The sequence below is a fragment of the Embiotoca jacksoni genome, unplaced genomic scaffold, assembly GCF_022577435.1.
Source record: "Embiotoca jacksoni isolate LCO1_2020_lvr unplaced genomic scaffold, fEmbJac1.0.p SCAF_35, whole genome shotgun sequence".
Classification (NCBI taxonomy): Eukaryota; Metazoa; Chordata; class Actinopteri; family Embiotocidae; genus Embiotoca; species Embiotoca jacksoni.
In genome coordinates, this window is record NW_027185387.1 from 597,501 (window position 1) to 621,362 (window position 23,862).

The following is a 23,862-nucleotide window of genomic DNA, read 5'->3' on the forward strand; positions in this document are numbered from 1 at the left end:
CTCGAGCTATAATTGAATATTTTTGAGGGTTAAAAAGTAAACGGGACAAGTTCAAAGCTTACTTTGACTGTTTTCCTTCTTAGAAAGAGAAAATTGTAAAAACTCATTTAAATTTTTGGCCAAACAGATTCAAAAAGACACAAAACAGACTCTGGATTGACTTTTGAACAAACATTTCTTCACTCTTAAGTTTAAATCTTCGTTTCTGAGACCCTGAAACGGCAGAGCGCCTCGTAACAATATATTTTTGCTGATTGATGCAGTATTTGGTGGAATAATTGCAGCGTTCTCTGATCAGACTGAAATTAAAGATAAAACTGAAATCGCCGACTCGTCACCCGGATTTATCTCGTTGACGTCGTAAACATCACGTGACGTTCTCGGCTCGTTTTGTTTTTTCCTTTTTGGTGGGGGTGAAGGGGGGGGAGGGAGGGGGGGTTAAAAAGTGTCGCGTGGGGTCAGAAATGGAGTTATGTGAAGAGACACAAACGTCCTTACGGAGACATTTTTACCGTCGGATGAATTACGGTCGGAGGAAGATTTAAGATCCCTGCAGACCAGCCGACCAGCTGCAGCGCTCGGCTTCGGGGAGCGAAAACATCTGGAAAAAAAACAAAAAAAACGTTCGGGCCCGTTTACCTGAAAACACTCCGAACGGTGCAGTCTGGGTAATCGGGTAAACAGGATTATTAATTTGGGGGGAGGGGGAGGGGGAGGGGGGAGGGGGGGAGTTGAACATGCCACTGTGTTGTTTTGGGATTCCTCAAATGTGTGTGTGTGTGTTTGGAGAGAGGGGGAGGAGGGGGGGGGGGTGAGGGGTCACCTATCAGTTTGTGTTACGTCAGTCCGTTTTTAATGGGTTTTCCAAAGACGGCGATAAATCAGGGTCAAACGCTTCGACGTGAATCAAGGTCAGCGCGCCACCGGACCGACGCTGTGGTCGGAGGCAGATGATAGAAAATACAAAACCAATATTTTTCTTTAAAAAAAAAAAAAAAAAAACGTTAACTTTTTAGCGCTGAAATGTCATCGCTGGTTTGTTGTTTTTTTTTCAAGTGCGACTAGAAACGGATCTGCCGGAGGGCTTTTCAAGAGTTTCCGAAACCTATTTAGTTTTCAGTTTTTTTTTTTGTTTTTTTTGTTTTATGTGGGCGACGTTTGCCTTTTGAAGTTGTCGCTGTTAAAAAAAAAAAAAAAAAAAAAAAAAAAAGTAGTTTATTATCACGTGTATTTAGTAATAAAAGAGTTTGTCAGGTCTGGAAAAAAAAATGAGCAGAGTGCTGACTGTGCACAAGTACACTTACATTTCCTGAAAACCAGGAGCGAAACAACCGCAGCGGTTTATCTATATAATCAGTATAATCATTTTTATTTTACTTTTTGCCCGTGTTGCGCAGTCCCCGCTGTTTTTTTTTCCATTTGCACTTTGTTTTTTTTTTTGGTATTTTGTGTGTGTGTGTGTGTGTGGAGGTGAAGCCCTCCTTTTGCCGAGCCGAGGATGTGACGGGGGGGGGGGGGGGACGGGTGGAGACGGGTGGAGACGGGGGGGGGGGAGCAGATATGTGTTTGGATAAATACATTAGGCTGTTTCCTGGCCTCCACAGAGCCTGCAGTGTTTTACTCCTGTCATTCTTTAAAACCAGGGACTGGGAACCCTGGGATCACACACACACACACACACACACACACACACACACCACAACCACCCTGTTTAAGTGCTCGTAGAATATGAGCTCTGTTCGAGGAAAAGTAAAGGCTTGTTTAGATTTTTTTGGAGAGATAATCATCCGACATCCGCATCAGAGTTCGGGCATAAATAAAGTTGTTGCTTCTCTGAAAGGCCCCCCCCCCCCCCCCCCCCCCCCCAACTCCAAAAAAAAAAAAAAAAAAAGTGCAGCGTGTGCCCGCCGTTTGAAATATAATCCGTCTCTGTAAAGTCCCCCCCCCCCCTGCCCCCCCCCACCATTTAGACAGAATATTTAGATTTTCTCAGATGGGAGTACAGCGACGCCTTTATGTGTGGCGAGGAGGGTATCGTGTATGAAAAACATGCATGTAGAGCATAAACTCAGAGTTACACACACACACACACACACACACACACACACACACACACACACACACACACACACACACACACACACACACACACACACACAGTTACGAGCTAATGCTTTGCAATGTGACCCTGAAGTCGAAGTGGGCTTTTCCTCCTCAGCAGAGCCTCCGTCTCCGTCTCCTGAGGGAGCGACAGACTCAGTCCGGCCCTGTTTGTGTCTGGTTTATTTTTCTGTGCTGTCTGTGTGTGTGTTTTTTTTTTTTCTTTCTTTCCTTCCTTCCCCTCAGCCCTCCTCCTCCTCCTCCTCTTCCTCCTCCTCCTCTTCCTCGTCATCGTCGTCTTCTCGTGAAATGAAATGCTCAGCAACTTGGAACATATGCTTCGAGTTGGGGACGCTAATGGCTTTGAATCCAATTTGAGGCGGACCTGGGCCGAGACGGCGGGACGGTCCCCCGACGCACACAGACGAGAGAGTTTAAAACCTTAAAGGATTCAAACTTATGAAAAACACTTCTTAAGTTTCAGGATTTAAGACGTCTTAAAATCTCGTCCCCAGAAAAAAAAGAAGTTAGCAGCACATTATTTCTACAATACTTGAATCCCTCTTCACATTTAACTTTCCTCGGGGCTGCGTTCTCAAAGCCCCTGGAATAAAAACAGCACTGCAACTAATAATTTACTTTCACAATCAATTACCTTGTTGAGTGCTTTTTTTTTGTTTTTTTTGTAAATTAATCCTTTAAAAATGTCCAAATTGGCGAAAAAGCCTCCATCGCAACTTCTCTCAGCTCAACGTGACATCTTCAAATCGTCTGTTTTGTCTCGTCAACACTTTAAATCAAAGACATTTAATTGTTTTAAAACAGAAAAAAACAATTATTTCACTTTTTTTTGTTTTGCTGTGTTTCTAAAAGCTGAAAGGAGCGTTATCTGTTGGGGCTTTTTTTTGTTGTTTTTGTTTTGGCTCGATAAACGACGAGTCGGCAAAATTCCCTGCAGATTTATTATAAACCAACTAATTGTTGAAGCCCGACTTTTAGTAAAGAATGTCTTTGGGTGCACGTAGAATAAAACGGCATTCTCCTGAAACCCCCCTGAAACCACGCAGACTTAATGAAATCCACCGGATTAGATTCGATGCTGGTTTTTTTTTTTTCTGCGTTCGAATCCGGATGGCGGCTGCGTCGACGACTTAACCGCGTTACGCCATCAGCGCCTCTTCAGAGCGCTAATTCATTTCATTCCCACCGGATGTGTGTGCGCCGCCCAAAGCCAAACGAGGAGTGTGTGTGTGTGTGTGTGTGTGTGTGTGTGAGCGGAGGAACCCCACCTCCTCACCCCCGCCTCCCCCATACCTCCCTGCTGCGATGGGAGATACTAGACGTGTAATTTCATTTACAACTAGTTAACGATAACAAATATGGCTGCCGGTGTTTACGTCTCAAATATGTGTTAAAAGTACAATACAGTGTGTGTGTGTGTGTGTGTGTGTGTGTGTGTGTGTGTGTGTGTGCGTGTGCAGAAGTTGTTGTCCAGACGTCGCGCCGAGTTCAGAGCCCCTCGGAAACGTTCGTGAATACGGACGCTGGACGTTTCTCTGTTTTTAGTTTTTGTTTTTTAGTTTTTTGTTTTTGTGCGTTTCCAGTTTTAAAATCGACGTGTTCGGTTTCAAGTTTTGCCGACGAAGACGTCGAAAAGGAAACTTGTTTGATTTGTAGTTCGGTGGTTCCGGTAGTAGTTTTGGGAATAGCGTTACCCTTTTTTTTTTTTTTTTTTTTTTAGCTTACAGCACCAAAAACAACGCAACGGCTGACGATCCCGTGTTTCGCCAGCTGTAAACTCAATCACCGAGACGGAAGAGTTTCCGCTGCTCACGAGGGATCTGCAGGTCGTCTTCGTTTACTGATATTCAAACGGGATCGCAAATCTTGTCAGCGATCGCGTTTCTCTTTGTTGCAGATGTGCGGTTTTTTTTTTAATTTTAAGATTCGACCGCAGCGACCCGAACAGATGAAAGGAAATTAAAGAACAATAAAGGTTATAGAATTGGCTGCATTTGACCCCAAAACATTTCTGACACGAATCGAACGTTATAAAAACAGAATCTTTCTCAGTAAATATGGGAATTATTACTTGTTTTTGTTTGTTTGTTTGTTTGTTTGTTTGTTTATAGTCTTACTTTCCCCCGGTTGTCATGAACTGCTCAACGTTGGACAAATCAGAAGTAACGTTTGTTACAATAACAGCTGTTTAAAAACCGTTGCTCCTCATCAGCCAATCAGAAATCAGTATTTCCTGCAGGCCACCCTATAATCCAGCTCGGTCGTCTTCCTCTGCGGTTTATTTAAATACAGAAGAAACGCTGAATGCTGGAAACCTTTGTGGCGTCGTGTACGTTTTCCTTTCGGTGCCGTCACACTATTATTATTACTAATTAATCGATATGAAATATCATTGACTCACCTGAGCTCATTCTATTAACTTTTAATGCTCCTCTCACTTCCCCTACATGCCTTAAAAAAAACAAAACCGATTCCACATTTAACCGACTCCTCCAGATGCCTTGTTAATTATTCCCCGCCCTCTGAATAATTGAGGAGCTCGTCAGTATGAATCATTTACCGCCACCGCCGTCCGATGTTCTGACACGAGCTGTCGAGAAAAAGCGACGCCAGAAGAACGCGTTCACGCACGTTCGTTTTTTTTTTTTTCTCTTTCCGTTTTATTAATGAAGTCTTTGAGGGATTTTTGTTTTCTCCTTCTTTTTTTTTTTTTTTCTGGTACGTCCGAACAGAGCTTTAAAATTCGGCGCCTTTTATTCAGAGCTGACATGCCGTTGGTGCATTCGAAGAGAGGGAGGATGACTGCCCCCTGTGGTCCAACATGCGTACTACAACACTATTTAGTATGACAAAAAAAAAAAAAAAAAAAGATTTAGTACGTCCCAATACTTAATATGTTAAACGTAGTAAACCGATAGTACCAGGATGTACCTACTACATCAGTTGGTGGCGCTGAAGCTCCGCCCACAAAAGGAAGAAGAAGAAGAAGAGGCATAGGGGCGTGAACGTAGAAAATGTTGTGAACCAGTCGCTCCGCTGCGTTTCCGCTTGTCTTTAAACTACAAATAACACTTGTTTGTCTTGGTTTTTAAGAGATATAGTTATCGACTGACAGGTCCGAGGCCCAAACATGTGTTTTAACTTCTTGTTGTTTTTTTTTCCCAAGCTGTTTGTTACAAAACAGTTATTTGTATTAGTTTGTGGTGCAGCCGTAAGCCTGAAGGTAAACTCCACTGCTCTGTTCTTGCTTTGCGGTTTGTCTGGTTTAAAAAAAAGAAAACGAACCGTCTCCCGACGACACACAAAGTTTGAGGAACTGAAACCATGTTCGGGATTTGATACGGCAGCCTCTTCTCCGATCTTTGTTTTTCCTCCGCCGTTGAAGAAGGCTTCTCCCGCTGCGCCTCCTCCTTCATGCTCTTTTAATCTCTGCCCACATCTTCGATCGCTTCATTGATTTTATAAACTAGTGCCGTTGAACGCAGCCCGTTAGGCGGTATGATTCCCAGCGACGGGTGGTGTAAGTTAAATGTCACTTAACCGAGAATATACGATTTTATATTTCAAATATCTCAGCGGTGGAATTTAAGTACGTTTATTTATGTTGTAAATAAATACATCTTATGTTGTTGTCTGACTTATAGAAATATTAAGTCATAAAATGAGCATTATTTTTTTTAACCCTAGCAGCCACCATGGTGTCCATTAGTGCTGCTCGCTTCTGGATTAAATGAGAATCATGTAGGATTGAGATCATGAGTCTCCCCAACAATTTAAATTTATTTTTTATTTTTTATTTTTTTTAACACAAATACTCTCAGAAACAGGAAGACTGTTATTTCGAGCTTCATGAATCTCCTTCGGGCGCTCCGCATCACGCGGCGTTGACGCTGCGTTTGTCGACGGAGAGCGTGGGAGCGCTCGATTTGTCGCCGGCCTAATTTACAGAAGAATAACGCCTCTCGAATTGGCCGACGTTAATTTAACCTCGTCGAAAAATTAACCTCCCTTCCTCTTTTCCCGTAACCGTCAACACGACCTCACGATCACCCTGAATAATGAGCTGAATTCACTCTTGATTATGAGGCTGTTCATGTCCCACAATAGGAATTATGAGTGGACAGTAGTGGGAATTATGGAGTTTGATGGCGCTGCCTCATGTTTACGCCTCGCCTCGCTCTTCCTCTTCCTCTTCCTCTTCGCTCTTCCTCTCCTCTCAGACGAGTTTGTGGACGAGCAGCAGTCACTTCTTCAGCTCTCCGGAGGACAAAAGAACCGGGGGCCCATTTCTCGGCCCTCTTTTTGTTTTTACCGCCGGCCTGCCGCTGCAGGAGTTTTTTTTTTGTAAGAGGAGAACCCTTGATTAAGTCCCCCACCCTCCAACCCCACCCCCACCCCTGACCCTGCTGCTGGAGCCTGGCAAGCAAGCACACTGCTGCTGGTGGTGGTGGAGCTGATAGTGGTGGTGGTGGGGGGGGGGGGTTAAGTGACAGTTGACATGAGACAGGTCTTGCTTTTTTTTTTTTCTTTCACTACGAGATTCGAGTCCTTTTGAAGTCTTTGAGATTTTGGGTCCTGCCTGGCATCGCGGGGCACAGACCCCCCCCCCCCCCCCCCCCTCACCATGATGTCACCCTTTGACATGAAAAGGAGGTGAAGCAGTCTGCGACTGCTCAACGTGTCGAGTCCTCTCGTTTTCATGCAGTGTAAAGTGGGTTTTTAATTTGCCTCGACTGATGACTCATTTTATTCACTCTTTATTCCTCGACGCTTATCGGAAGCTCAGAGATACAATACATGTTTCTTTTCTCGTCGGTAAGGTGTCCATAAATTCGGCGAATTCATCCTGCCCGTCACCGATAAATCATTTAATTTCTCCTGTGAATGAACTTGGAGACAAAAGATGGGATCAGTTCCATCGGTGGGGGAGGGGGGAGTTAAATGTGAACATTTTCTGTTAAGGCTTTGTGTACATTTTAATTTATGTTGATATAAGCATGCTTTTTTTTGTGTGTGTGTGTGTGTGCAAACCCTCTTCTTTCATTTAATAAAAAAAAAAAACGCTGCACGATGTCGTCTTAACACAGCAGCTGTACAAGAATTTGAATAAAGTAGTCGAGCACAGGGAGAAAAAAAAAAAAAGGTTATATAATGAATAATAAAAACAACATTATGAATCTGACTTTTTCAGTAGTGTTGCTTGGTATCAAAGTAGTCCAGTTAAATCTGACTGTTTCATTATCCCCCCCCCCCCCCCGTGGTACGATTAGTTCGTGCGGGTGTCAACACATTAATCACACTCGGCTTGGACAAAAAAAAAAAAACACACAGAGACCCGAGAGAGTTCAGTTCGGTTCCTTTGTTGGAGGAATGAGGTCCGACTTCCAGGTTGGACTCTGGGAGCTGTTCAGTTCAAACTTAGCAGCAGAACAGTTATTGTGGTGTTGAACATGCTCAGTAGAAGCTCTTTGTCTTTGTAAAGTCTGAAGCAGTGGATTATGTTCCTCAAAAAAGTGCATTTGTGCTTTCTGCTGGTACAGTTTGGACGGGATGTTGCCCAGACGGTTTTGAGCAACTCTGGCGTTGCTCCACGTTAAATCAAATAGGAAACGTTTGCTGCGCCAGTCCAGAACACAGAACCTTCTTCCTGTGTTTACATTCCTGATTGGCTGTATATAAAAGTGGACGAAGCTTCCAGGTTGGAAAAAATGAGGCCGATGGATGAAGTGTCCTTAAGCTGCAATACCACCCAGTGACACTAGAGGTCGGCTCCATAGACTCCCATTCAACTAGTCTCAATCAATACATTTTTGTGTTGTTCCCTAAAGCCGCTCCTTCTTGTTGGTTTTCTGGAGGTCCATCTGAAAATAATTATAAAATAAGCTTCATAAAGCCGTGTTTTTTGGGGGGGCGTGTCTGTTTGATTGACAGGCCTGTGGTGCAGTCAGGTTCCTGTTTCATCAGGTAAAATCACAAAGTTTCAACACTTTATCTTTATCAGTCAATGCTGAACGTGTGACCGATAAGTTCCCTATACAGGCGTCCCCCGTAGACTGGATATAAAAGTGTTCGTAGCTTCCAGGTGTGAAAAATGAGGCCGATGTGGAAGTGCATTAAGCTGCAATACCACCGAGTGCCACCAGAGGTCGGCTCCAAAAAGCTTCCGGCTCCATAGACTCCCATTCAATTCCTCATATGAAATATGAACTCAATAAAAATTTCTCCGCCAGTTATTTTGGTGTTGCTAGCTAAAGTCGCTCCTTCTTATTAGTTTTCTGGAGGTCCATCTGAAAATAATTATAAAATAAGCTTCATAAAGCCGTGTTTCTTAGGGGGCGTGTCTCTTTGATTGACAAGCCAGGTTACACGTTAAGCCTTCGAATGCATGGGGGGTGATCTTGCTTAACGCAGGGCTGCAGTGGAGACTTGTTGTCTGTCCAGGTGAACTCTCCTCTAAGCTCCTCCTCCTCCTCCTCCTCCTCGCTTTCTGCTGCCTGCCGGTTGCCGCCCGTCTCCTCAGCCACTTTTTTTTTTAACTTCCTCCCATCAAGCCCTGCAGCCAGGCAGACTGTCAGCAGCACAATTAAGGGCTGTGCCATAATGAAAGGGGCATTAGCAGAAGCAATTTATTTCCCAGCGCAGCGCCGGAAGGTTTTTCTCCACCGCCGATATTCCAACGCGGCCTTTTGTGTGGATGAGGAGGACACACACTAGCTTGAACAAATAGAGGAAGGAGGGGGGGAGGGCGTAGGGGGAGGGCATCAAGGCGCAAGGCCATCTTTTACTATTCTTGAAAATCAATTTGAATTTTTTATTTTTTTATTTCTTGTTTTTTTTTTACATTGTACTTTTCCTTTTTTTTCCTGCCCCCTTTCTTCCCTGTCGAGGTTTACTTGTTTGCTTTTTCTCGTCTCCCACCTTCTGCCTCACCCCCACCCCCACCCCCACCACCACCACCCTCCCCCAGCAGCAGCAGCAGCAGCAGCAGCAGCAGCCCCCCCCCACCACCACCACCACCACCCCACCTCGCTCTCTCTCCGTTATTCCTGTGTTCATTTTGTTCCTCTGAAGTTTATTGAATTAGCGCAGACAGCTGAAACGCAGAAGATAAGAGAGGCGCTCGCCGTGCTGCTCTCAGAAATGGTATTGCACCGCGGATGAGTGAGCGGTGTGTGTGTGTGTGTGTGTGTGTGTGTGTGTGTGTGTGTGTGTGTGTGTGTGTGTGTGTGTGTGTGTGTGTGTGTGTGAGGGGAAGGGAAGCGATGCAGAGGTTATAGACAGAGGAAATGGCGAGCATTGTGTTTTGATGTTTTTCCCGAACGAGCGATAAAAGGCGGCACGAGCTCGGTGAAAGAGCACCGACGGGTTTCGTCCGCAGTTTAGCCGCCGTTGCGTTTTACATTTTTATTCGTACAACAAACAAACGGAACAAATCTGGACTTTTGAAGTTCAACAAAGATGTAAGAACGTGCAGACGTACGTTTTGCAGTCTTTTAGCGGCCGCTGTTATTTTTTTTTTTTTGGATTTTATAGTTGTGGTTTCACTCTGTTCACCAAACCGATTAAAAGTCTCGATGAAAATCAACTCCAAAGGAAAAAAATGGTCTTCAGGTGGATGTCCACTCGGTGTTGAAGGTAAACGTCGTCAACTGAAGCAATTAATCCTTCAGTTCGTGCGAGATCGACCGAGATAGCCGAGTATTTCACATTTTTCCTGCTCGCCGAGTCAGCGCCTACACGTCCCAGGATGCATTGCAGCGTTCCCCGACGCTCGACGCCTCGAATCCTTCGGGTTTCTTTTGTAGCGCCGCATCGGCAAAAAAACAACAAAAAAAAAAAAACCCGACCGGCAACCCGACGGCAAAAAGACAAAAAAAAAAAGAAGGTAGCTATCGATCAGAAAGCTGCTGATCAAATACTGAAGCGTTAACAGCTGTTTGTAACACAAAAGGAATCATTTTCAACACAATCGTCTGCCTTCGGGTCTTCAGTCGATATCAAGAATCGGTTTAAACGGACGTTAAATGCAATCGTAGCGATAAGCTGGCAGTCGTGACCCCGTTCATCATGTGTGAATGAGGAAGGCGTTAGTCGATTGGCAGTCTATTCCCCGCGTTTGCCCTTTGACCCCCCTGGAGCTTTAAGGTGTCTGTGTGGCCTCCATTGATCAGCAGGACAACTCCATTAACAATGGAGAGACAGGAAGGGAGGAGGAGGAGGAGGAGGAGGAGGAGGAGGAGGGGCTTGATGCCAATCCTACCAGCAGCAGGTGGCGGCAGGTATAAAATTGGGCCGGGACCAGAGATCTGACCGTGATTGACAGGTGTTGTCTGTCTCGAGACGAGCGAGCAGCTCAGACACGGTCGACCCGATTTAGCTTTTACCGGTGTCGGACCAAAAGCCACATTTCTAAAGCACCGTAATTAAATATTCGGGGTGTTGGATGTTTTAGGTGTTCATATGCAGGATAATACAAATCAAAACGATTTTGGTCAAATAAAAAATGCGTCTCCTCAGACAAATCTGTCAATTAAAATGTCATTAATATAGAGTCATTAAATAAATAAATCTAAAGAGCGTGTTTGCAGGGCAGCAGAACTTTTCTTGTTTTTTGTTTCTCGCCTGTGAGAAATCGGCTTAATTTTATCGCCACGTCAGCAAAATCTCGTCAGTCGTTCTCAAAAATCACAAAAAAAAGAAGCATATTAACAAATGCAGTTTTAGCAGACGTGATCACACGTTTACAACCAGATCAGTTTTAACAAGAAGAGCTGAGTTAGTTGACGTAGAGTTATATTTACGTGACTGCGCTGCCTCTTCTAGTACTACTACTAATAATAATAATACATTTTATTTGTTTCGCGCTTTTCAAGATACTCAAAGACACTTTACAGGTTAAAAAAAATGATCAAAGCAACACAATAAAAGTATAAATCACCCAACATTAGTCACGTCTTTTTTTTTTTTTTTTTACTTCCTTTCTTTAGCAAAATGATGGTTCGAATCATTTTTTTAGAGCTATACATTAATATATATCTCCCAGTGATGGATAGCCGGGTTTATATGTACGTATTCATACTGCCGCACAGTTTAACCTCCTCATCTTAAGTGTCGCGTTTTTTTAATTTTTATTTATTTTTTAAGGAAGCGAACTCGGAGGGCTGAACTTTGACCCCGTTTTGCTTGTGTGTTATTGCAAAAGGCCACGGAGCCAAGTGTGCTCAGTCAAATGAAATATCCTCCCGCAGACATCAGAGGAGCACCTCCTCCCCTCCTCTTTCTCCTCCTCCTGTCTCTCCCACGCCGCTCCTCCTCGTGACACATGTAACCAATAACTGCGTATGGGTTCCCTCCAGTTTTCCACCACTTAGCTCGCATTTTACTTTGTTTACTTTTCTGGTCTGAAAGCTTCTTTTGTTTTTTTGTTTTTTAAGGACGAAGCAAGCTCCAAGCTTGTAACTTTTTATTCGAGTATATATTTGTATAAATGCGGTATTTATTCAACGGTTTCATGATATCGCTAAAGGCTTTAAAGTTACATCACGATATTGTAAAGATTTGCCTGAAATCTGTGCGGTATAAAAGTGATAAACTCAGCCAAATTAAATACGAAATATTTGCAATGGACTTCGTCACCGTCTTTTCACCGTGAATCACCTGAATATTGCGTGGAGAAGGGGTTGAGTCACACTACTCGCAGTTCCTACGTTCCCTGAAGGCAACGTGCTGATGTCACTCATCAGGCCACGCCCCCTTCCCTCCCCCCACACAGGTGAGGGCCAAAAGTCTGAAACTGAACTGTTTTTGTAAAAAAACCAAAAACAAGATCTGAATCTGAAAGTATACAATGAAAAAAAATACATGCTACAATTTCAAAATTCATAAGCAGACATTTATTTTATTCAAAATAATTTCAGAATTGAATCAAAATTATATTTAAATTGAGAAAACTTTTCTCACAAATTCTTTTAGTTTAAATAAATTACTTACTTACTTTTTTCAAAACTGGCTCCATAGAAATCTGCAAAGGGAAAAATAATTTTTGTTTTGTTTTTTTCATCTACTTTTATCTCAAATATATATATATATATATATAAATCTATAAATCAAGAACACAACAATAACAAGAGAGTCACACTTAAAAAAAAAACAGGCCGAGATCCTGCACTTCATGAGCAATGTGAAAGTGAATGTTGGGTAGTGCAGTGGTAAAATTCAGTTTCCTAAGATGGAGACGAATAAAATAAACGTGATTGTAGATCTCGGGTGTTGAGCAGAAAAATCTTAAGCTGATACCTCAGCCGTAGGTGAGAGAGGAAGTTGACGCCTCGAGGTTTCTCCCCTCTGAAGGATCAGACATTTCTTCATCGAGCAGACATTTCTTGCAGCCGCAGACCTCGTTTTTTTTTTTTTTGTGCGTGTCAGCTCCGATGTCATGGTGGATTTCAGAGAGAGAGAGAGAGAGTGTGTGTGTGTGTGTGTGTGTGTGTGTGTGTGTGTGTGTGTGTGTGTGTGTGTGTGTGTGTGCGCGCGCCCTCCCTCCCTGAATGCATTAGCATTTCTTCGCCACCCCACACACACACACACACACACACACACACACACACACGCACTCGTTTCCCCATCCGCCGTCTTCCCTCTGATGTCACGCCGGAGCTCAGACATGTTAACACGAACCTTCATGCTCGGTCTGTCGCTGGAGAATATTCTTTTACCTGCTGCAGGAAGACTTTCTTTTTTCTTTTTTTTTTTTTCATTTTTCTCCGTCTCCGTTTACAACAGATCAGAGGCCTCCGCCGCGCCGCTGAACTCCTGAACTCCTGTATACATCGCTAATGAACCACTGGATTGTTATACAGCCACATGTTAACAGGAAAAGACAGGGGGCTCTCGGTGTGTGTGTGTGTGTGTGTGTGTGTGTGTGTGTGTGTGTGTGTGAGACCAATGCATTACAGCATTGAAGGTTTCTTGGCCTGGGCCGGCTCTAATTGATAGGGGCTGCTGGTATTTACTTACATTCTCTGGGTGGATTAAATCTCAAAGGAAAGGGGAGGAGATGGAGGTTGTTTTTCTCCTGGCTTTGTTTTAATATGTTTTAATATGCAAGCTTGAGTGTTTATATATATATATATATATATATATATATATATATATATATATATATATATATATGTTACATTACATTACATTTCATTTAGGGTACAAAACCCAGAACAACAAGAATCAAGAAAATACAATTATACATATATATATATATACACATATATATATATATATATATATATATATATGCATGTCCATATATATGTGTATATATACACACGCATATTCAAACATGTCTATATATATGTGTGTGTCTATATGTATATATGTGTATACACACACTCGCACTGTATGTGTATGTGTGTGCGTGTGCGTGACGAGAACTGTTGATTCCTGTAAAGCCGCGTGACGTCGAGGCGCCACAGAGCACCAAATCTAATCAGCAGCAGGTCCGACCGCCGCGTCCCGTCCCGCTGCGCTTCGGTTAAACGTGGGCGTTGGGTGTGTTTACGGGAGCTCGGGAGAACTCGTTCACCGCGCAGTCGGCGGTAAACATCACTACCGGCGCGCTCTCGTACGCGGCCTCGGGTCCGCTCGGGTAAACCGAGACGCTCCGGTCGGCTCCGGTGCGTCAGAGCACGGCCGAGAAGTCCCGGCCGAGGAGGAGGAAGAGGAGGAGGAGGAGGAGGAGGAGGACGGGGGTAGGAGAAAATGGACGCCGCGGGCCAGCCGACGAGATTCTTCTTGTTTTAGTTTTCAAGTTACAGACTTGTGAAAAAGCGGACGGGAGTTCAGACCAGAGGCTCCGACTTCAGAAGAAGTGTCGTCGGCCGGCTGAGCTCCGACCGTACGAACGAGCTTGTTGTTAAAACACCGTACGTCGGGTTTCCCCTTTTTCTCGTTGTTTCCAGCCATTTGTTTGTACGCGGTGGTTGGAGGTCATCCGTCCAGCGTCCTGACGGTTCCTCCTACGCTCTCACTCCACTTCCTAATTTGGGCACGTTTCCGTCCGATATTCCCGTGTTCCTGTCTTCTTCTTTTTTTCTCCGTTTTTATTGCGGTTATTGTTTTTTTTACCTGGAGATTTTTTTGGGGGGGGGGTTTTGTTTTTCGTTTTCTCGACAAACATCGCGGTCGCCGCGGCGTCCGTCAGAAACGGACTCGCCGACGACGGCGACTCGACGTGACCATCTTGTCCGCCATTTATCTCTCCGGCGACACCGCGTCTCAGATGACACTTCCAGCTCCACAACAACAACAACAACAACAACAAAAATAGGACAACAGATTTGTGTTTTTGAGGCTCTCGGTGTCCAAATTCTGCTCTACATGTTGCACGAAAATAGGAAAAAAAAAATGAGAAGCCTAAAAAAATGAAATGCTGCCCCCCCCCCCCCATCCCACCTTCACCTCCTCCCCCGCCAAAATAAAAGATATTCTTTTGTGCAGAAGTGCCTATTTTCTCCATCTCCGTTAATGACGTCTTCTCCGTTTGAAACCTTTTGATTTCATATGTTTCCGTGCCGTGTTTACACACACACACACACACACACACACACACACACACACACACACACACACACACACACACACAGTTAACTGCCGTGTGCGTCAGGTTGGAGATTGCAGGGTTGATTATGTGTCTGATGTTGTCGACAGAGTGACATCCCTTCTAATGAAATAATGGTCTTGTGGCAGAGTGCTGCAGGATTGCATGTTGTAGACTTCAATTACAGACAAGATGATTTGATTTTCGGGGATTTTTCTTTTCCTCTCTCTCTCCTTTCAGTCAGGAAAAAAGAAAAAAAAAAAAAACTACAGGTTTTAAAAAAAAAAAAAAAAAAAAAAAATCTTCCTTTTTAAACAGACGCACTTACAACAAACAAAAAGGCTGAATGGAGGATTTTTTTTTTTTTTTTTTTTTTTTTTTTTCAGCTCGACTTCGGTCTAAGTGTTGTTTATTTTTTTTATTTTTTTCTTTAGATAATGGATAGAAAGGACTCGGCGTAGTCTTAATTCGCCGTCTCTTTAGCCAATCTAAAGCAGCCGCTGCCCTCCTCGGGTGTGTAACCGCCGCTAACTGCTGGTTGTTCGGCCCGAACCTACCCATTTCTGCTCGTCTTATGTCTCCTCTTTTCTTTTGAGATGCATTTCTGCTCCGCTACATTCGTTATTCTTCGGACCGTGTAATTTCTTATTTTTTATTTGTATTTTTTACGACACGGTTTTATATGCTTTTGTCACTTCTTCTGTCTGGTGTGAAATTAACACTCACACCCCTTTTCCTCTCCTTTCCCCCCCATAAAAAAAAAACATGCTTCTGTGTTGAGGACACTTTTTAAGAATATCACAAAAAAAAGGGGAAAAAAAGTCACAGCTGAGTTGCTGCAGGTTTAAAACCTCAAGGACTAAAATTTAGTCTCAACTTGTGTGTGCGTCTCGGCAATTCACAGAAGAACACAATAAACCCGTGAATGCCAATTTTGAATTTATCGAATCACCAAACAAAATTCCCTCGTATGTTAACGATCACGGGCCTTTTAAAATACAGAAAACAACTTCACGACACATAACGCAAAAAAGACAAATCATGGACTCCAAAAAAAAAAAAAAAAAAATTGCTATGTACATTCAAAACACAAAACTTGCACAAGAAATACAGACAGAATAAGTTGAGACCGCAGAAGGAGCCCCCGGATCATTCGTGGCTCCGTGACCGATCCCTCTTTTTCAGTTTGAGGTTCAAATGATGAAAATCTTTGTCCAGATGAGGATTTACGCAAGAACGCCTTACAAATCTGAATCTGAGCCCGAAGCTCTCGTATGCAAGTTGGCTTTTTTTGCAACCAACCCTTACTCAGCACTTTGAATGTGTTTTAACATGCAAACGGAAGTTCAACCACCCGACGTTGAATCTCCAGACGGTCTGTCCGTCGTTTGCACCGTGCGGGCCTCGCTCTCAACCGCTCCCATCTCTCGTCTTTGTGTCCTCCCCCTCCCCCACCCCCCCTCCCCCCCCCCCAGGGTGGACCCCGTTCCTTACGACACTCCCAAGCCGGCGGGACACACCAGGTTCGTGTGCGTCTCGGACACGCACTCGCGTACGGACGGCATCCAGATGCCCTACGGCGACGTGCTGCTGCACATGGGCGACTTCACCGAGCTGGGCCTTCCCTCCGAGGTCAAGAAGTTCAACGACTGGCTAGGTACTATAACTGCTTCACACACACACACACACACACACACACACACACACACACACACCGCTGACGTGCTAATGGTTGGGTCGGAGACACGAGACAGGTTGCGTGCTTAACTGGTAACCGGACCACACAATTTAACCCGCCCGCCCCCCCCGGACTGCTGTGCCAAAGTGTCCTGTTTAACCTCCTCTGACCTAACAACCTGGTTCAGTTAACCTTTGACCTCCCCTTCTGGCCTCATGCTCTCTGTGTGTGTGTGTGTGTGTGTGTGTGTGTGTGTGTGTGTGTGTGTGGAGCTGAAGTGACTCTGAAGACGTTTTTTTTTTTTTTTTTTTTCACACACACCAGAAGAAGAAAAAAAAAACTTTCACCAAGAGCATAAATCGATAAGTGCCACCCACCACACTTGGCCCTGTGACACGTGAAGACTTTTTGAAATTCTTTTTTGGTTTCAATCCTTTTGTAATTTGCCTCGTCGAAATTTATCGCTTCAGACTGAATATGAAGCAAATTCTTCAGGCGTCACGATTCCCATTTAAATAAATAGGAATGAAGGGAAAGTGAAAGAAAAAAAACTACTTGCCCTCGGCGCCACAAATTGTCGGCGAAAGTCTGCCTGCGTGACTCCAAAGTGTTTCCACTGAGAAGAATAACGGGCCGACAATCGGGCCTGAACACCGTTGAATCTGCGAGGAAGTCGGAGCTGTGGCTGCTGCTGATTGGTCGTCGTGGATCCTCCCCTCCTTTACAGAATAAGCCAATTTGAAGGCATAAATGTTACGTTCAACACTTATTTTTGTTGAAATCGCATGTTTTTCCAGATTTAACCATCTAATATTTTCCCCGTATTTTGTCACGTCGACATCGCAGAAAATACCCAAATATATACCGGATATATTTTACGGATCACCAACCCCCCCCCCCCCTCACAACACACACACACAACACAAAATGTAAAAAATACGTTGTTTTTTGAACGCAACGTCTCTCACTGGCTGGTCGTCGAACCTACGACCAGTTCAATTTTATTTATAATCGCGCCAAATCGCAACACGGGTTATTTCATGGCACGGAGGTGGGCGGAGCCTCTGCCTCCACCGGTTGGGTTCCGAGGGAGAGCAGAGAGAGAAAAAGGGCAGCATAGAGATCCAAGACACGAACTGCTGGTGGGGGGGCCGACGATCACAGAGCAGCTCCATCAACAGACAATCAGCAGAAAGTGTGGGAGAGAAAAAAAAAAAAAGCATGAAGTTAATGAGATGTAACGATGAGATATGAGTGCAGAGAGAGCGGGAGATTATGTGGTGATATTCAACGTTTAAGACTCATGAAAATACGCCTCGCGTAACTGCGATGAATTCAAAGTTCAACAATCACTTCAAACGCGTGAAAAAAAAAAAGTGAATTTCTGTAACTGTCGTGACTTATTTTCATAATTCAAAAGTGAGAAGGCTTTAGCTTTAAAAAAAAAAAAGAAAAAATAGAAAAAGAAGGAGAAGTAAAGTAGTCCTCCTTTCCAAATGTATGTTTTTGGTATCAAACGCTCGCCTCCTGCAGAGTTGAAAGGTGTCCGTCGGAGTCTCGCCTCCCTCGAGTCGGTCTGGATTCAGCAGTTACAGTAGATTTCAGCTCTGACCCAGTTTTCACAGTGAAAAATAAATAAAAAAATCCAGTTTATAGAAACTTCTCCAACCACTCCTGCAGCATAAATCCACTTCTCCAACTCAGTGCGTTCAAACACTCATATTTTTCCGCAGAGTTTTGCTAAAAATATATCTATTTTTTTAAATCGTCGCTTCCATTTCGCTCCTCGTTCTCCGTCCACGTCGAACTCGCACTGGAGTCTTCCCAATCTCTTTGTCCTCCTTTATGTGGTTGATTTTCTTTTACCTGCAACCTTTGTTTTTACATTTTAATAAGTCCGTATTGCTGTACGCAGGCCTGATGTCAACAGAAGACCAAAAACCAGACAGAAAAGCTGAAAGTGAAAATATTAAAGCTTCGAGCTGCTAGAAACGAACACGTGTCTGCAGGCTGTTACTCAACAAACTCAACACATTCTTTCAAACATTACTGTCGACCTCTGAAGTCGTAATTTCCAGTTTTATGAATTGTAAATGTGATTTGTAGTCGGGCAGCCGGTGCAGCGCGCCCGCTTTGCCAGGTCGACTCTTTTAAAGTCCTGCCAGGTGCCGTGCCCTTTAATTTCCCTGAAACACACACACACACACACACACACACACACACACACACACACACACACACACACACACACGGTGGGACGGGGGGGAGGGGGCGGAGCCAAACTCCAAAGTTATATAAAAAATTCGTCGACTCGTCTTAAAAAATAAATGTCATAAAGATGAGGAAAAATGGCAAAGCGCTTGCCAGAACAACCATAAATTTAAGAAGAAAGGTTGATAACGGCTCGTTTCCAAACAGCTTTTAAATACGTCGATAATTTCCATAACGGCAGCGTCGGCAGCCTCTCTTCAAAAATTAATTTTGGGTTTTCTGACGCTTGCAAAATTGGTACGCTTTGCAGTCCAGCGGCTGTAACAAAAAAGATTTGGGCTCCAGGACGTGGATGTCTGCAAAAAAAAAAAAAAAAAAAAGCCCGCGTACACCCAGTAAGGACAAAACTACGTCGAGCCCTCCGATACCAGCAGATTCGGGAAAAAGGACAATATGCGCGAGATGCTTCGGACAAAAGGTGGGAAAAGTAAACGCAGAATTAATAACAACAAAAAATAAAGTGGTCTCTCTTCTCTTCAAATATTCCTCATTGGTTAAATCTGAAGAGGGTTTTTTTTTTATTATTATTATTATTTCTGCAGCTTTTACCAATTTTTCTCCATAAAGCACCGTCGTCTTCTTTTTTTTTCTTCTTTATCAGTAAAAGTCGGTTATTATTTCAGCCGGTTGAAGTTCACCGGCTTTCAAGTCACAAAATGAAAACATTTTGATAATTTTTTTTTTGTTGTTGTTCTGAGTGAAGTGTTCAGCGGCCGTCGTTTGTTTCTCGCTCTTTGGAGGACGAACGTCTCCGCCGGACAAAGAACGTGTCGCTTATTTACATCGCGGCTTTTTTATTTATTTATTTATTTATTTTTTACATTTTGCCCGCTTTGAGCTTCGCGAACAGAAAGCGTTCTGATAAAAGAAGATGCAAAGCGCACGTGAAAGGTTTGATATTCCTTCCAAGGCCGCATTTAGTCCTTTTCATTATTTATTATTATTATTATTTTTTAATGAGGGAAAATGGCGGCGGCAGCCTTTGAACATTGTAAAACCGCTTATTATCCGTATTTCCCTTTTTTTTTTTTCTTAAATAGTCACCGTCTGGTCTGACTTGAAGTTTGCTTTGTACGAGGCTGAACTTTCACATGAAAAATCCAGACTGCCGATGGGAAAACGATGCATTTTTCAGTTTGTTGGGAATTAAATGTTGGTACACGAGGATACAGAGAACTGGCTGTTCCACTAATAATCCCGCTGAGACTCGTAGGGTCGAGTCGGGTAACGAGAACCACTAATGAATTTGAAGAATGAAGGATTTTTTTGTTTTGTTTTGTTTTTTTGAAACACAAGCTCCTGCTTTGCATCGTCCGTTATGTACGGATGCATCAGAGTGACGGCTTAAAAACAAAAACAAAAACGTTCACACTATCACTGTGCAGAAGACGCTGTGTAAAATATACATAAAAACAGAATGCATTTACAAATCCTGTAAACTCATATTTAATTACAAAGACAACATATCAAATGTTGAAACGGAGAAATGTTATCGATTTATGAAAAATATCTTCTTTTTTTTTTCTTTGGCGGCACCACATTTTTTGTTTTTGCAGCACTCTGTAAACGTTTGGGGACTGAGGGAGACCCCAGATTCTGGAGTTTTGGAAGTGAAATGTGGTCCCATTCTTGCTTTGTATTGGATTTATAGGTGATGGTCCACCAGCTGATTTTTTTTTTTTTTTTAATCGTTACTCAACTTTTTCAGTCTATTTGTTGCCATCAAATTTAACATAAGCATATATTTTATTCATGAAACAAGAGAATTTCTATATTTGATGTGTTGTCTTTGCAAAGAGCAACGTCAGTCGCGTTTATGATCACCGGATGAATGAGAAGTTTGCTCGTTGTTTTGTGTCTCGAGGATTCGCCTCTTTAGCCGCTAACTGCTTCCCTTTTGTTGACCAGCTCTGCCGTTTTGGTCATATTAAACGTAGTCTGTGAAGGTGAATGGAAAAGTTTTTAAATCTTGACTGGAAATCTAATTAGTGGACAGATTGACTGTTTACTCGTCTCTTAACTCTGCAAGCGAAAACCTTTCAGACAAACAATCATTATTTTGTCTTTTAAACATTTTCCTTTGCCGTTTTTGTTTTTGTTTTTGGTGGGGTTTGACTTTGACTGTGGAACCAGAAAGTTAATTCTCGTTGCATCTTTTTTTTTTTTTTACCTCCTGGTTGTCTAATTATCGATTTGACAAGTAAAAGCTCGTTTGATGAAACTAGTGTATATATCACTAATTAGAAAACATTTTATTCAGCTATATCATATTTCTTCAAGGGTTAATTTGACGAGAGGCGATGACAGTTTCATTTTCTTACAATCTCACTTCTTTAATTTCCTTCAATTAATGTAGGAGAATTTCTTTTCTGTTTTTTTTTAATTACACTCCTGTTCCTCCATGGTTGGAAAAACTGTATCTATAGTAACAAAAAAAAACAACTTTCTAATTGACATGTTTTCGGTGCGCCGATGCGTTTGTCCTCGTAAAAAATGTCTCATCTCGGTAGTTTGCGTCCTTCAGAGTTTTGTTTAGGTTTTTTTTTTTTCTGCTCTCTTGGAACAAACGGGAGGCGAGGGGGGGGCTGTTTGTCTGCAAAGAATAAAATAAAATAGAAAATAAAAAATCTCGGTGTATCACTGCATCAGGCCTCCGTACGATGCATCACGGTGGCAATAAAAAGCAGGAGAACAAATTCCCAGTGGAGTAATGGAGATGGAGTTGTTTGATGGTAATTATGTTTTCCCCGGCTTTCCCCTGCCTTGTGGTGCCGGAGAGGATGATTCGCTTTTCGTTCATTCGTGTGTGTGTGTGTGTGTGTGTGTGTGTGTGTGTGTGTGTGTGTGTGTGATCCAGTTAGAGTGCTGGAGGACTGAGCTCTCATTTAAGGGTTCGAAGTGGAATTTATGATCCCGAGATGCGACAAGAGCTAATTTAGAGCAGCGGGAATGAAACCTATAGACCGGGGGAGCCATGATTCTTTCATTTCCAGCATTAGAGAACACACACACACACACACACACACACACACACACACACACACACCCGAACGAGTTGGATTTATCTTATCTGTATCGAGCCGGCGTGTTTTCATTGGATTTTTATTCTCATGTATTCTGGTTCTATTAGTTTTTGTTCCAATTGTGGAGTTGACCACTGCAGAATGGACCATTGTGAGAATCCAAACCATTTTTCTTTTTCTTTTCTTTTTTTTTTTTTTTAAATTCAACAAATATGTTTTTATTGAACTCTTCATTCGCATTTTTTTTTTTATTCAATTTGGTCCCCCCCTCCCCCCTTTGGCTTGCATCATCACCTTCTGCTGTTATTTACCCACGACAATACAGAGCATAGAAACAGGACAACAAGCTAAGAAGTGGCGAGACGAATTCCTTCCTGTCAATCACAAACTCCACGATGTGGGTGGACAGAAGTGTCTCTGCAGTGCATGTAAAGGACTGCACTTTTTGTACTGAGCTTTTGTCGCTAAACATGTCAAGGAGATCTTATTTAAAAAAAAAAAAAATCTTTCTAAGCATACAAAGAATAAATGAAACCTTAGATCTACAGCCCGAAAGACCAAAGTACTTCAGGCTACACGTGAGGACGTCCTGCATTGTGCGTTCGTCCAAAACTTGACGTCAGAACCAGTTTTTTTTTCTGCTAATGCTAGTCTGGATAACGTCCACGTTCTTGCGGGCTCTCGTGAGTCGTTCCAAACGTCGACGCTTTCAGTTTGTGAAACTGTCGCTCAAACGAAAACAAAACAAAAAAACACGCTTGACTCGTTGCAGAAGAAGAAACAGCTCAGTACTGTTTTCTGTACAATCGCTTCTTGACAGAACTGTAATGATTTTAATTTTTTTTATAATTTTTTTTTTTTTACAGCCAAACAGTTTGACAAGCGTGTTGGAAAATGTACTTTTAGTAATCCGGATGAATTCATTAGCTTAGTACTCAAATCCTGTCCAAACCTTCGTGCTGGAACAGATCAACGCAGGCAAAAAAAAATACTTCTGGAAAGGACCGAGAAATTCATCTGCAAAAATTTTAATAACTGATTCACCATTTCAGTCATTTGTCTACAGCAAAAAAAATGCCAAACATTCACAAGCTCCAACCTTTAATTCGTGAAAGGATTTTCAGCTTTTCTTTGTATTGTTTCACAAGGAACAAAAATTCTTTGGATTTTGGACAAAATAAGTAATTTTGTCACCATTTCTAAAACCCAAACTGCCGTCCACAGACATTTCTTTTTACGGTTTTCTGACATTTTGTGGACCAAACACACCCAACGGTTCATGTCTTACATCTCTGTGATGTCCAATTCTCTCTCTGCTCTCCCCTCACCACCAACCGGTCGAGGCTGACGGCCGCCAACCTCTGAGCCTGCTTCTGTTGGAGGTTTCTTCCTGTTTAAAGGGAGTTTTTCCTTCCTTCTGTTGGAGGTTTCTTCCTGTTTAAAGAGAGTTTTTCCTTCCTTCTATTGGAGGTTTCTTCCTGTTTAAAGAGAGTTTTTCCTTCCTTCTGTTGGAGGTTTCTTCCTGTTTAAAGAGAGTTTTTCCTTCCTTCTGTTGGAGGTTTCTTCCTGTTTAAAGAGAGTTTTTCCTTCCTTCTGTTGGAGGTTTCTTCCTGTTTAAAGGGAGTTTTTCCTTCCTTCTGTTGGAGGTTTCTTCCTGTTTAAAGGGAGTTTTTCCTTCCTTCTGTTGGAGGTTTCTTCCTGTTTAAAGGGAGTTTTTCCTTCCTTCTGTTGGAGGTTTCTTCCTGTTTAAAGGGAGTTTTTCCTTCTTTCTGTTGGAGGTTTCTTCCTGTTTAAAGAGAGTTTTTCCTTCCTTCTGTTGGAGGTTTCTTCCTGTTTAAAGGGAGTTTTTCCTTCCTTCTGTTGGAGGTTTCTTCCTGTTAAAAGGGAGTTTTTCCTTCCTTCTGTTGGAGGTTTCTTCCTGTTAAAAGAGAGTTTCTCTTTCCCTATGTTGGAGGTTTCTTTTTAGTTTTTTTTACTCTAGCTTACTTAGGAATTGTTGAATTGTTGGGTTCCTCTGCACAATGCTGTAAAGGTCTGTCTTCAGGACTTTACTGTGTTAAGTGCCCTGAAATAACCTGCCTTGTGATTTGGTGCCTTGTACATACAAATGAGTTGGATTTAATTGAAAGAAGATAGCCAGCAGATTAATCAATAATGTAAATAATCATTCGTTGCAG

At 42.7% G+C, this 23,862-nt stretch overlaps 1 protein-coding gene across 3 annotated transcripts in view; it reads left to right on the top strand.

The window, feature by feature from the left end:
• mpped2a (metallophosphoesterase domain containing 2a) overlaps positions 1–23,862 on the top strand; it is a 65,465-nt gene that overhangs the window by 4,693 nt on the left and 36,910 nt on the right. For all 3 annotated transcript variants that reach the window (XM_069165624.1, XM_069165626.1, XM_069165625.1), the window contains exon 3: positions 16,189–16,370. In XM_069165624.1, the coding sequence (XP_069021725.1) occupies positions 16,189–16,370 (182 nt within the window). The remainder of the gene's footprint in view (positions 1–16,188; positions 16,371–23,862) is intronic.